At 56.9% G+C, this 12473-nt stretch overlaps 1 protein-coding gene across 1 annotated transcript in view; it reads right to left on the bottom strand.

Annotated features, from left to right (window-relative positions):
• The window catches only part of SEMA3F (semaphorin 3F), a 32674-nt gene extending 20959 nt beyond the window's left edge, over window positions 1-11715 (bottom strand). The window contains exons 1-2 of the mRNA XM_049777442.1: window positions 11565-11715; window positions 7173-7332 (exon numbers count right to left, since the gene is read on the bottom strand). Of these exons, the coding sequence (XP_049633399.1) occupies window positions 7173-7284 (112 nt within the window). The 5' untranslated portion in view covers window positions 7285-7332; window positions 11565-11715. The remainder of the gene's footprint in view (window positions 1-7172; window positions 7333-11564) is intronic.
• Between the last annotated feature and the right edge of the window lie 758 nt (window positions 11716-12473).

Genomic DNA, 12473 nt, shown 5'->3' with positions numbered 1-12473 from the left:
CTTTAGGGCCAGGGACATGCATGGCTCAGAGAGCAAGAACACATGTAGGGGGCCCGGGGAGATAGCACAGCGGCGTTTGCCTTGCAAGCAGCCGATCCAGGACCAAAGGTGGTTGGTTCGAATCCCAGTGTCCCATATGGTCCCCCGTGCCTGCCAGGAGCTATTTCTGAGCAGACAGCCAGGAGTCACCCCTGAGCACCGCCAGGTGTGGCCCAAAAACCAAAAAAAAAAGAACACATGTAGGGATAGGAAGATGCCTCGAGTTCAATCCTTAGTACATGGTCCCCCTCAACTTCACTAGAAGCCCCGAGTCAGAAGTAACCCCCGAGTACCTCCGAGTGTGTCCCAACCCCAAAACAAGCAAAAAGAGCTTAAACTACAAGGAGAAAAGACTATGTTAGCAGCAAGCTCATGCCCCTTCTTGTTCTGGGTTTTTTTTTTTTTTGGGGGGGGGCGGGACACCTGCAAGTAAGTACTCAGGGCTTACTCCCAGCTCTTGTGCTCAGGGATCACTCCTGGAAGTACTCAGGGAAACATAGATGGTGCTGAGGATCAAACCTAGGTCAGCCATTCATCCAGTGAACTATCATCTCTCTGGCCCCTTCCACTCCGAATTTGGGGGGTTGTTTTTTGGTTTTGAGTCACCCCAGCAGTGCTCAGGTCCTACTCAATTGGTGTTCAGGGACTGAACCAGGGTCGCCTGCATGCAAGATAAGTACCTTACCGCTGCACTGTACTCTCTCCAGCTGACTCTTGCCCTTTCACCAGACACCTTCTCTGACCTGCCTAGTTTTGAGACACAGCCTCCTCCAGGAAGTCACCCAGATGCCTATGCCTATGGTCCAATCTTCCTCTTGAATCTACTCCCTTGGGGCTCAGAGTCCTTTCCAAACACAGTCTCTCTCCAGGAGCAAATGCTGGCTTGATTGCCAGAAATGAGGATGGTTCCCAGAGCACCACGCATGACCTCTGAGTACTGGCCAAGAGTAGACCATAATCAACTGCCATATAGCCCCCTCAAAACCTAAATAAAACACAAAGCCCTTTACCCGAGGTGAGAGTCTGGAGGGAGGTGTGAGGCACAGTTATACTCCTGTTGGGGGGAAGGAATCCCTCAGGATAGGCCCTCACCTGTCCAGGCCCTGAGGACAGATCAGATTTCCTTCACAGGGGCCAAACCCACAAAGCGATCCTGCCCACAGCCTAAAGATGTCAGCGCCTCTCTTTGGGCCCATTTTTCAGCCCAAACGGCAGAGGAACTCACAAATCAAAGTCAAATGCAAGCTGAGCAGGGGTTGGGGGATAGCCTGAACAGTCAAGATGCTACTGCCACCCCTGTATTATGGAGGAAACTCGGAACCATGTGGTCTGTCTGATCTGTGGTGGCCCAGCTGCAGAGGGAAGGTACCCTGGGCTTTGCCTGCCCGCAGGACCCACCTCGCCACCTCTGCCTCTGCCCAATGTCATACCCCCCACTACCCTAGGGAGGAGCTGGAAGCCTTTCCCAGGCAGAGAAATTGCAGGTACCCGCAATTCTGCAGACAGGCCCATGTGCCTCGCACCCCGGAATCTGTGGGTGTAGACAGTCACGGGCCCACTCTAAGGACCCTAACTTCCCAGCAGTGGGGTGAAGTGTCCATCCAGGCTGCAATGAGGTTTTTATCTGGCGGTTTCTCTTTAAATTCTTTACGATTACGAAGCAGCGGGGGCTGCCAAGGAACATGATTTACTCTTCGAGCATGCACCAGCTCCTCGCTGAGTGCCAAGAGAAGCTGGAGCCAGTGAGGGAGGGGCGGGCATGATGCCAGGGAGCCAAGACAAGGTCTGGGCTGCTGAGGCCGTCAGTGGCGGTCCCCTAACAGCCTGACTGGACCCGGCTGGGCCTCAGGCAGGTTCTCAGCAGGCTCAGGACCGCTTCCTGGTGAGCTGCTGAAGCGATGCCCAGGGCTAGGCCCTCCCACTGGCCACATCCAAGTCCCTGTCAGGATGTTCCTCATTTTCAGGAAAACCAACTTCCAAATACAGGCATCTGAGCTCAAGTTCATGCTTCAGGTCTTCCTTCCTGCCTCTGCCCCATACCCCAGCCCCCCTTGGTCTGAAGCGGGTCTCAAGCCAGCTGACCCTGCCCAACCTCCCAGAGTCACCTCCCCTGACCTCCCTCCCCCCTCCTCTTCAATCGGAAGCTCTAACTTCCTAGTTAGAACTTCCTATTAGTTCAAGGGGGCACCTGTAACCCCCCAACCCCACCTCATGAAATGCAGTCTGATATTTTCAAATTTTTTTTTTTTTGCTTTTGGGCCACACCCGGCATTGCTCAGGGGTTACTCCTGGCTATCTGCTCAGAAATGGCTCCTGGCAGGCACGGGGGACCATGTGGGACACCGGGATTCGAACCAACCACCTTAGGTCCTGGATCGGCTGATTGCAAGGCAAACGCCTCTGTGCTATCTCTCCGGGCCTTTTTTTTTTTTTCTTTTTTGGTTTTTGGTCACACCTGGCAGTGCTCAGGGATTCCTCCTGGCTCTATGCTCAGAAATTACTCCTGGCAGGCTCGGGGACCATATGGGATGCAGGGATTCGAACCACCGTCCTTCTGCATGCAAGGCAAACACCTTACATCCATGCTATCTCTCCGGCCCCTATTTCCAATTCTTACTACTGATATTTCCACCCCCAGCCACATTCAGCCTCTCAGGGGACTCAGGTTGTGACCCCTTCAAACCTCAGGTCCTCTGGTTTCATAACCCAGAGACCTACACTTGGGTTCTCTGATGTCTCCTGCAAAGGACAGGAGTGGTGGCCACTACTATTTGAGGCTGGGCTGGGGGGGGCAGTGACAAGCAGCACCTGCCCATTTACCCTGCCCTGTAGAAACACTTTTTTTTGGCAGGGAGGGGTCACATACCCCACAGTGCTCAAAGGGATCTCTTGACTCTGAGCTCAAGAATTGCTACTTGTGGGGGCCAGAGCAATAACACAGCAGTCATTTCTGAGTACAGAGCCAGGAATAACCCCTGAATGCCACCAGGTGTAGCCCAAAAACCAAGGGAAATAAAATCCCAAAGAATCGCTCCTGGCAGTGCTTGGAAGATCATACAAGGTGTTGAGGATAGGACCCAGGTTGGTGGCATGCAAGACAAGTGTCCTCTCGGATATACTGTCACTTTCAGACCCTGTGGAGCATCCTTGTTCCCAATGAACAAGCCACTCGAAGCTGAGATTGGAGAAGCCCTTTCCTCTCTGCACCTTGCATGGTGGTGGGGCTGGGGCACTATTTTGGGCACTGGATTTATACCCAACCCTAGTGCTTCTGTTTCAGCAGACAGGAGGGCCCAAGCAGGCAGCCCGGCGCCGGTCCAGACTTTCCCTTGAGCCCTGAGTCCGGGAAGGCTGGCACATAGTGTTCTGGAAGTCTTGCCCAGCCCAGCATGCATTTCCCAGTCTTGGGCCAGGCTGCTTGCTCCTGGGAGCCTAAGTCTAGTCTACAGCTCCCCCGGAAACTGATGGAGAGTTGCTCTCAGGACCCAAAGGACCACTGCTTGGTTTCTTCATGGGCACTTCTGCCATTTTTATCTTCCCTGATCTCCCCTGGCAAGGTAACCTTCTCCATGATCCTACTCTACTCCTGCCTCAGTTTCCCCAGGAGCCCGGCCATTTCCCTTCATCACAAAACCTCTCTTCTCACCCTACACATCCCACAACACACACCCCTATCCCCCAAAACGTTCCTGACCAGAGTTAGTGCAGGCCACAGTATATATAGTGGGGGTGGCTTCCTGGGAAAAAGTAAACATTCCCCCAGCAGGAGAACAAAGGAGTTGGCGAGGCCTTCAGACCTCCTTGTTGGCTGCAGCCAGAGGGAGCGCCCAAACTTGGACCTTCTGGACTGGAGGAAGAGGTTTTCCTTCCTGGCCAGTCAGTGACTAGGGTTAAGGCAATTTCAGGCCCAGGCAAGGGCACAAGTTCTCTAGTCTCAAGAAACTACAGGCTCGGGACTGGAGCGATACTACAGCAGGTAAGGCATTTGCCTTGCACACAACAGACCCGGGTTTGATCCCTGGCATCACCATATGTGCCTCCAAGATTCTCCAGGAGTGATCCCTGAGCGCAATGCCTGGAGCACAAAGCCTGAACATCATCAGGTGTGGGCCCAAAACAAAAACAAAAAATAAACAAACAAAAATAACCTACAGGCGTTTGAATACCTTCTTCTGGAAAGCTTTACCTAACTCCTCACCTCTGTTGATCTTGATGAGCTGCTGAGAGGAGCTCAGGGAATGGACTTAGGAACCCTTGGCATCTTTCCCCATACTCCTCTACTGGCTTTAAGCCTAGCTGGGGTGCCCAGGCGGATGGGCAGGCAATAAGTCTAGGCCTGGCCCAGTTCCTGCCTTTGTTCCTTTATCTGCCCTGGCAGTGTGGCCCCTAAGGACAGACCCTCTGGCCAAATCAGGCAGGAACTTGCAGCACTTCCCTCCAGCAGCAGCTGGACCTGGGTCAGGGGAGGCTGCGTCCCTAAGAGCTGGAGGGCCAGCCATTACAGTGCCGGACACAGATGGGGAAACCATGCACACAGGGGGTCCTGATATTCTGAGAGAGCAACCCCAGGAAGGCCCACTTTTGAAGCTAGGGAGAGACACTGCTGGTCCTCTCAGGCCCTGAACTGTGGGACCCCAAGTCTAATCTCCATGATCAGCCCATTCTTAGCGAAGGTCACTTCCATATGACCTGCCTGAGACAACCCAAAACAGGGACATGCTTAGGGTCTAAGATAGTGTAAGTGCTGGCTCTAACCAGCTGGAAGTCCAGAGTTGTTTTTTGGGGGGCATACCTAACAGTGTTGAGGAGCTACTCCCAGTTTAACACTTGATGGCTGCATTCCTGGCATTCCTGGCATTCCCCCAGGAAACATGTGTGCTGAGAATCGAACCTGGGTCCCTGATTCCAGTCCACTGAACTATCTTATCTGTTTTTTGGTTTTTTTTTTTTTTTGGCCACACCTGTGACACTCAGGGGTTACTCCTGGCTATGTGCTCAGAAATTGCTCCTTGTTTGGGGAGCCATATGGGACACCAGAGGATCGAACCGTGGTCTGTCCTAGGTCAGAACGTGCAAGGAAAGTGCCCTACCACTTGCGCCATTGCTCCGGCTCCTGAATTATCTCTCTATCCCTTTTTATTTTATTTTTTCTTTTTTTTTTTTTTTTGGATCATATTTGACAGTGCCTAAAAAAGTACTAAGGACCAAAAAATACTGTGGATTTAAACCTGGAGTTCCCCCAGACAAAGCATTCACCCAGTCCTCCTTTGAGCCATCTCCCTGGCTCTGGGGTCCTTGGTCTTCCAGCCAGTTTGACTAGGAGCACCATCCATCCTTTCCAGAGCAGAGTCCCCAGGATGGGGCACAGTAAAGGGGGCCCTGGCAGGTTGTCAAGAACCTGTGAAACTAAAGGGACATCGAAGCGTAAAATGAGACCATGAGATCAAGTGGGAAACAAAAAAGGTCACTGGAGCAGGGTGACCTGCTGGAGCGCGGGCACGGTGACCGCACCCACCAGCACCAGGGGCTGCCTGCCAGCAAGCAGGACTTTTAGTCATGGTGGGTGTTGGCTTCAGAGCTAATCGAGAGAAATCGGCTGACTACCATGGGTGTCGGGCACAGACTAGGACAGAACTCTGGGAGCTCTATTTCCGGCCTGTCCCCTGCCTCCTACCTGCCTCCTGCTGTGTGTGTGTGCCTGAGTCTCAGTTTTTCTCACTCTGGAAAAGGTAACAAAAAGCTTCAAAGGACAGGCACAGAGGACCTTCTCACTCCTACCAGGTCCCTCCTTGCTTCCCCACATGGGTCCCAGTCCCCAGGAAGCTGACAAAAATAACACCCGGAATGGATGACTGGGCTCCAGGTTTGGGGGAGGCAGGCGTGATACTGTGGACAGTTGTAAGAGGACAGATCAGCCCCTTCAAGATTTATTTGGCGACTCTGAGGAGTCCCAGAAGCAAAGGGCAGTGGTATCTGCACAATAAATAACTCTGGCTGAGGGGCCGGGTGAGCTTTTATGACTCAAACTGGCCCTAGCAGACAGGCCTTATGCAGGACTTCTTCCAGACACAAACTCAGGAACTCAGCCCCAACTTCAATCAAGCTGGAAGGTGAGATGAGGCCAGGGGAGGGGCTTTGCAGGGGTCATGGGAACAGGGGCTGGGGGAGAGTCTGGGTCGGAGCCAAGCCTGAGGAAAGGAAGGTCAGCCCGGTCTTCCACCCCAATACGTATGCCCGGAAACTGGCCAGTGAGGGCAGATCCCTGTTCCACCCAGGGCAAGTGGCTGGACAAAGTAAACTCCAGCCAGCAGAGGTGAGGGCTGAGCATTCAACAGAGCTTACACCCTCAAGACCCACAGAGGATGCTGCTCCTTACCCCAGCTAAGAGGTTGGCTCTTTCCTTCTCACACACATGGGTGCATGCATGCTTGTAGATTCAAGGTGGCAGCTTCTGTCTGCACATACCACATACACACACACACAAGCGTGCACCTTCAAGATGGCAGTTTCTGCCTGCACCAATGCCAACGTAGTTCTGGGCGTGCCCAGTGAGATAGGGGCTAAGTATAGAGTGAGGGCTGCAGTCTTTCACTCTATGGATTCTCAGCCCATTACTAGAACCTTCCAGTAACTTCCAAGGCAGTGTGCTCAGGAACTCAGGCCTCAAACCAAAGTGTAGCTCTCCCTAAAGTGACCCGGAACCCACTCTCCAAAGCCAGTGGTTCCCTCCTTGATTCCGAGGAACTCTGCCCCAGTTGGCCCCACCTCTGGTAGAACAGGATTTCTTCCTGCAACTTCCTAGCCCAGTGGCAGCAGAGGCAAAGCAAAAAAGGCCTGCACACTTCTCCATCTCCTAGGGGCCACACATGGCACTTTGAGCCTGAGAACCAAGCCAAGACCCTTGTTCAGTTTTCTAGAAAGCCTAGAGTTCAGGTATGCTGAGTATTTCTGCAGTCTTGTCTCTAGCCTTTCTCAGATCCCCCTATCCTCCCATTCCTGTCCAATATCCAAGACTGTTAAGTTAATCTGTCCCATTTTTTTTTTTTTTTTGCCAGACTCCTCCTCTCACCCCTGGACCACAGGCCCAAGTGTTGTGAGCAGAAAATGACACCGAAGAGAAGGCGGCTTCTTACCTTTGAATGACAGCCGCACCCGAGGTGTGGCCAGAAGGTGGTCCTGGATGGGGGCAGCTGGCCAGGCCCCAGTCAGCAGGGAAGCCCAAAGGAGGAGACCAGCAGCAAGCATTGTACCAGGGGCCTTGTGCCCAGAGGGCAGGCTGCGCTGTCTGGACACCTGGAGAGGAAACCAAAATTAGAGTGTGAGGCAGAAAACGGTTTCCAGATAGACATCCCGAAGCCAGCTCTGCTCAGGTGCCTAAGGGAGACAGGATGTCTCTTGCTCTCATCCTCAGTCTGGGGTCAAAAAAGCCTCATCGAGGGGCCACAGAGATAGCACAGCGGTAGGGTGGACAGTTGTTCGAATTCCCAGCATCCCATATGGTCCCCCCGAGAGCCAGCCAGGAGTGATTTCTGAGTGCAGAGCCGTGTGACCCAAAAACCAAAAACCAAAAAAAAAAAAAAAAAAAAAAAAAAGCCCCATGTAAGGGCTTCATACTCTTTCTCATCCCTGCCTTCACCTAGGGAGGTCCAATCTATGAGCCTTAAGACCAAGCAGCCAGGTCCCCACAGCTCATAGAAGTTCCTGGGGACCTGCACCTTCACCACCCACAGAATCCTGAGTTCCAGTCCTGGGGCCAGCTCAAGTCCGTGATGTAGCGCCCTCTCTAGTCCACCCCATTTGCACCTCCACACACCTCCAAGGGACTGCTCCTTCCCTCTCCCACAGCAAGGAAGGAGGGAGATGAGCCCAAACCTGTCTGCTTTCGTCAAACTTCTCTAATAACAGGGAAACCTGGAGCTCACTAGTGAGGTGCAGGCCATGGGAGAGTCGGGGGGGGGGGGGGGATGAGTAAGACATGCATAGACAGCCCAAAGTGGACTGGAGACGACAAGAGCAGGAAAAAGAGTGCAAAGAAAAGCTTTCCTAGAAATCCCAGCAGGAGGGATGCAAGCAAGAAAAATGGCAGGACTTCCTGCCTGGACAAGCTGCAGTTCTCTGAGGGTGAAGACAGGGAAGAGAGATGGGCCAGATCTGGGGGCCTGGGCAGGAGCTAAGCCAGTCTCTGTCATGGCCCCTGCAAAACTCCTACACACCCCCTGGTAGGTGCAATTTTCAATACTGTTTTTCAAATATTGTCTCCCTAGGCAGGCTGGTTGTTGGGTAAACGCACCCAGTACCAGTTGTCACAACATATTGTTCCCTCCCGGCAAAAAATAAAAACGGTGCCAACTCCCCCCTCAACACCAGAGCTTGGGGGTCTTAAGAATGATAATGTCCCCTAATCACTTCCTTCTCCCCAGGATGGAGAAGCAGGTCCAAGGAAGAGTCTTAGGAGGGATTTAAGGTAGTTTTTTTAGGGCTCCTCCCTTGCAGTGGCTGATGCAAGCCAAGCCTAGGTCCCCTCGCCCCTTGATGCCCTCAGACCTCCAGCATGCTCACCCAGCCCAGGGCTACCTCAGATAGGAATGCAGCTTCCTTCCTTCCTTCCTTCCTTCCTTCCCTGTGGTGCCCTCTGAGAACTCTCTCCTGTGCCTGATCCATCTTTCAGACTCCTTCAAGATTCCCCCCTCACAGATGCTCCCTCCTGGGGAGACTGGCAGGGGGAGGGGAGATGTAGAGCCAGCCCCTCCTCCCCCACCCATTGGGGCACAAAGCTAGAGTTGGCTGCAGCACTGCACGCAGGGGAGAGGCGCGAAAAGGGCCCTCCAGCACTCACCCTGCTCGCCCTGGGCACCCTCATCACGCCATCAGGGAGCACCTGGGAGGCCCCACTGACAGCAGTGACTGCACACACGTCCACACTAGCAGGCCCACACACACCCTCAGAAGCCAGAAGCCAGTGTGTGTTTGCTCAAGAACTTGACCTGCCAGTGGGGGTTGTGGGGTGGGGTGGGGTTCCAGTAAGCTGGAAGACACAGTTGTGGCTTGGGGAAGCCAAGGCACAGTCTGGATCCCCCCCCCCTCACTGGAGAGCTTGGATCCTGTGCATTGGGGGACTCGGGGGGACTCATCTCCCCCTTCTCCTCCCTGTGACCTCTTTTCCCTTGCATCCCTTTGCAGGGAGACAGGTCAGAGTTGCCAAACACGGTGCTAGAGTATTCCAAGCTATCCAGGCAGGTGGAAGGGCCTTGCCCTGAGGGCCCCTCCAGACACCTCCCACAATTCTTTGGGCCTTTAAAGGGGTGATTGGGAGATGTTTAATGGGCCACTTGGGCCTCAGGCCTGAGTCCAGTCCCTCTATTTGGCAGACTAGTCTATGACAGAGGGAGAAGGAAGAGAAGGGGGAATGAAAGGAAAAGAAAGATATCTCTACACTTACTTCCCCTCTGCCAGCACCTAAATGCCTTCCACTGGGTCCAAGCCCCACAGAAACCCCCATTGGAGCAGAGCCCTGGTGGGTGGACAGAGTAGGAACAGCCACAGCGGCTGCCACCGCCACCTGGGAGCCCACCAGGAGGAGAAGAGAGGAGGAGGAGGAGGAAAGAAGGCTGCCGGGAGGGAGGGAGCTACGGAGGGAGGCAGGCGGGAGGGAGGAGAGAGGGAGGAGAAAGGGAGGGACGGAGGAGAGTCGCTGGAACAAAGAAACGAGGAGCTGGGGCTGGCAAGGGGTGCAGGGAAGGCCATTGGAAGGGGTCTGATGGCACCTGGACGTGGAACAGGGGGCTAGGTGGCCCAATTGTCCGGCCTGATCCAACCCTTTCAGGCTCAGAGTGGGGGCTCGGGATGGCAGGAGGACAGCTTGCTGGGGCTGAGAGGAAGGCTGGAGAGGAAGGCTTGGGAGCTGAGCAGAGCAAAGCACAGCAGAGAGAACTGTCAGCAGCCTCCAGTGAGGAGGCAGGGGGAGGAGCTGGAGGGAGCTCCGAAAGGGACGTGGAGTCCCTACCCAGACCCCAGAGATCGCCCCCCATGTTGCCCCACTGAGCCAGGCTCCTTCCACCAACCCAAACCTGGCTGCCCCAGTACCCCTCAGCCAAGGAAGCAGAGCTGGGCTTGAAACTCCCTTTCCGTGGTGGGGGATCCCCAGTCAAGGTCACTTAGGTTTGGGCTTGGCTCCATCCTCCCCTTCCAGGTCTGCCTATGAGTGGAGAATTGGGGCCTGCTCTCTCACCACCAGCACTCCATCCATGCACACTGCTGGGCCCCAGATCCCTGGATGGAGATCAGAGGTGCCTGCTCTGGGCCTCCCAGGTTAGTGCTCCAGGCATGCTCTCTGTGCCGCAGCCTCAGGAAAGAACTGAGTTCACCCCACCTCCCTGCAAGGGTCAGAGTCCCCAGCCAGGAAGCACCTCCACCAAATCCCCATCCTGGCTTAGCTGTTTCTCTGCAGACCAGGGGAGAGAGGCTGCTCAGAGACCAGCAGGGTGAATCCACGAGGAACCCCCACATGCCTGGCTCAGCAGCTCCTGGAAAACACACAAGTGCCTCGCTTCACCTTTCTCTCCCAGGTGCTCATGGCTGGTACTGGCAGCACAGTTATGTCAAGAATTAGCGAAGTTATTCAGCCAGCCAGCCAGCCAGCCAGCCCTCCGCTGGCTCTCCAGAGCTCTAGCTGACCCCTCCTGCAAGCCCAGCCTCATTCCTGAACCACCTTGAAGCTCTAATCCAACCCAAGGCTCCCTGCCCATGCCACCACTGGTGCCCAAGCCTGTCCCACCTGGGTACCAGCTCCCCTGCACCCCCACACAGACGTGGTTCCCCTAAAAACCTAAGCAAGACACCCTGCATGGAGAAGCAGCCCCCCAGGCTGGCTGGCTGGCCCTGAGGTTCAGTTCGGAATGAGGGAGCCAAGCCCGGGGTGCCTGATGTGTGTGTATGGGGTGGTGGTGGGGTGTCTGCTAGTTACCTACCCTGTTGATCTAAGGAGTGCCTTCGCATGGGGAGACACTGAGGCAGAGCAGAGCGGGCTCCCCTTCCCCTGGGAGGCAGGAGTGAGAGAGGAGAGAGAGAGAGAGAGAGAGAGAGAGAGAGAGAGAGAGAGAGAGAGAGAGAGAGAGAGAGAGAGAGAGAGAGAGAGAGAGAGAGAGAGAGAGAGGGGTGCTTGAGAAGGCGGCTTGGAGGAGCTCCAGCTTCGGTGGGGAACATGGGCTTAGGGTGGGTGGTGGGCGTCAGAAGGAAGCATCCATCCCTCCACCCCACAAACCCTTCCAGGAAAAAGTTGCTCTGCGCGCTGGTGACCTCGCAGGTCGCGTCGGACACTCAGCTCGCGTGGTGCCCGGGAGCTAAGAAGAAGCTTAAGAGGGTCCGGGGCGCATGCCAAGCGGGGTCCAGCGCCCCACTCGGGTCTGCGGGCTGGCAGTCCCCCGGGGACCCGGGGAGACCCGACACTTGCGCAGAGTTGCGGCGGCGCCGGGGGTCCCCCTCACCCCAAGAGGGGATCGCGCGCGGGGTAGCCCCGCAGCACTCACCTCTCCCGCGCCGGCGACGGGGCCTGGGCGCCCGGGTGGGTGGAGGCGGCGGTGGAGGCGGTACCGGCCCCGCAGCTCCCAGGCGGGTCGGAGCAGAGCGGGTCGGGCCGGGCCGAGCCGCGCTAACGGCCCCCGGGCACCATGGCCCTGGCCCGGGTGGGCACCGCGGCTCCCCGGGGTTCCCCCCTCGGGCTCCGATCGCTCGCTCTAGCTAGCAGCCGAGGCCCCGGGCCCGCGCCGGGGCCATGGGGAGCTTCAGGGGCGCCTGGGGCCGCCTCCCCGCGGGTGGGCTGCGGGCGCCCCTGGGCCGGTGCGCCTAGGGCGCATTCCCCGGGGCGCGCGCGGCTTTGGAGAGCTGCGCCCGCCTGGCGCGCCGGGTCCGCCGGGTGTGGGCCCGAGGGTGCGGGGTTCTGCCGCCTGCAAGCCCGCAAGCCCGCCCGCCTCTGCCTGCTGGCCCGGAGCCGCGGGGCCCCTCCGTTCCGCTGCTCCAGGCGCGCCCCGGTGGTGCGCTCTGCTGCGCTGCGCTGCCCTGCGCCGCGCTGCGCTCCCTCCGACTCTCCTCTCCGGGCCGCCGGCTCCGCTCTCGGGCCGCCCGCGGGACGGGGCGCGGGGGGCGCCCGCAATTGGCCGCCCGTGGGCTTCATTTGCATCCCGGCCCCGCCCCGCCGGAGCCCCGCCTGGCCAGGCCACGCCCCGCGTGGGACCCGCCGCGCCACGCCCCGCGCGCCACCTGTCAGTCAGTCCACGAGGCCCGGGCTGCGGGGACCACGCCGCGCGCGCCTCGGGAGGAGGCCCACCCTGCGCCCCGCGCCCCGAGGCCCCGCGCCCCAGCCAGCCCGCCCGCCCCGGGCCCCAGCCGCCCCGCCCCGGCTTTGTCTCTCTCTCTCGCTCTCGCTCTCCGTGGATACA

This window comes from Suncus etruscus, chromosome 7 (genome assembly GCF_024139225.1).
Source record: "Suncus etruscus isolate mSunEtr1 chromosome 7, mSunEtr1.pri.cur, whole genome shotgun sequence".
Lineage (NCBI taxonomy): Eukaryota > Metazoa > Chordata > Mammalia > Eulipotyphla > Soricidae > Suncus > Suncus etruscus.
This window is presented reverse-complemented; position numbering and strand designations above follow the sequence as displayed.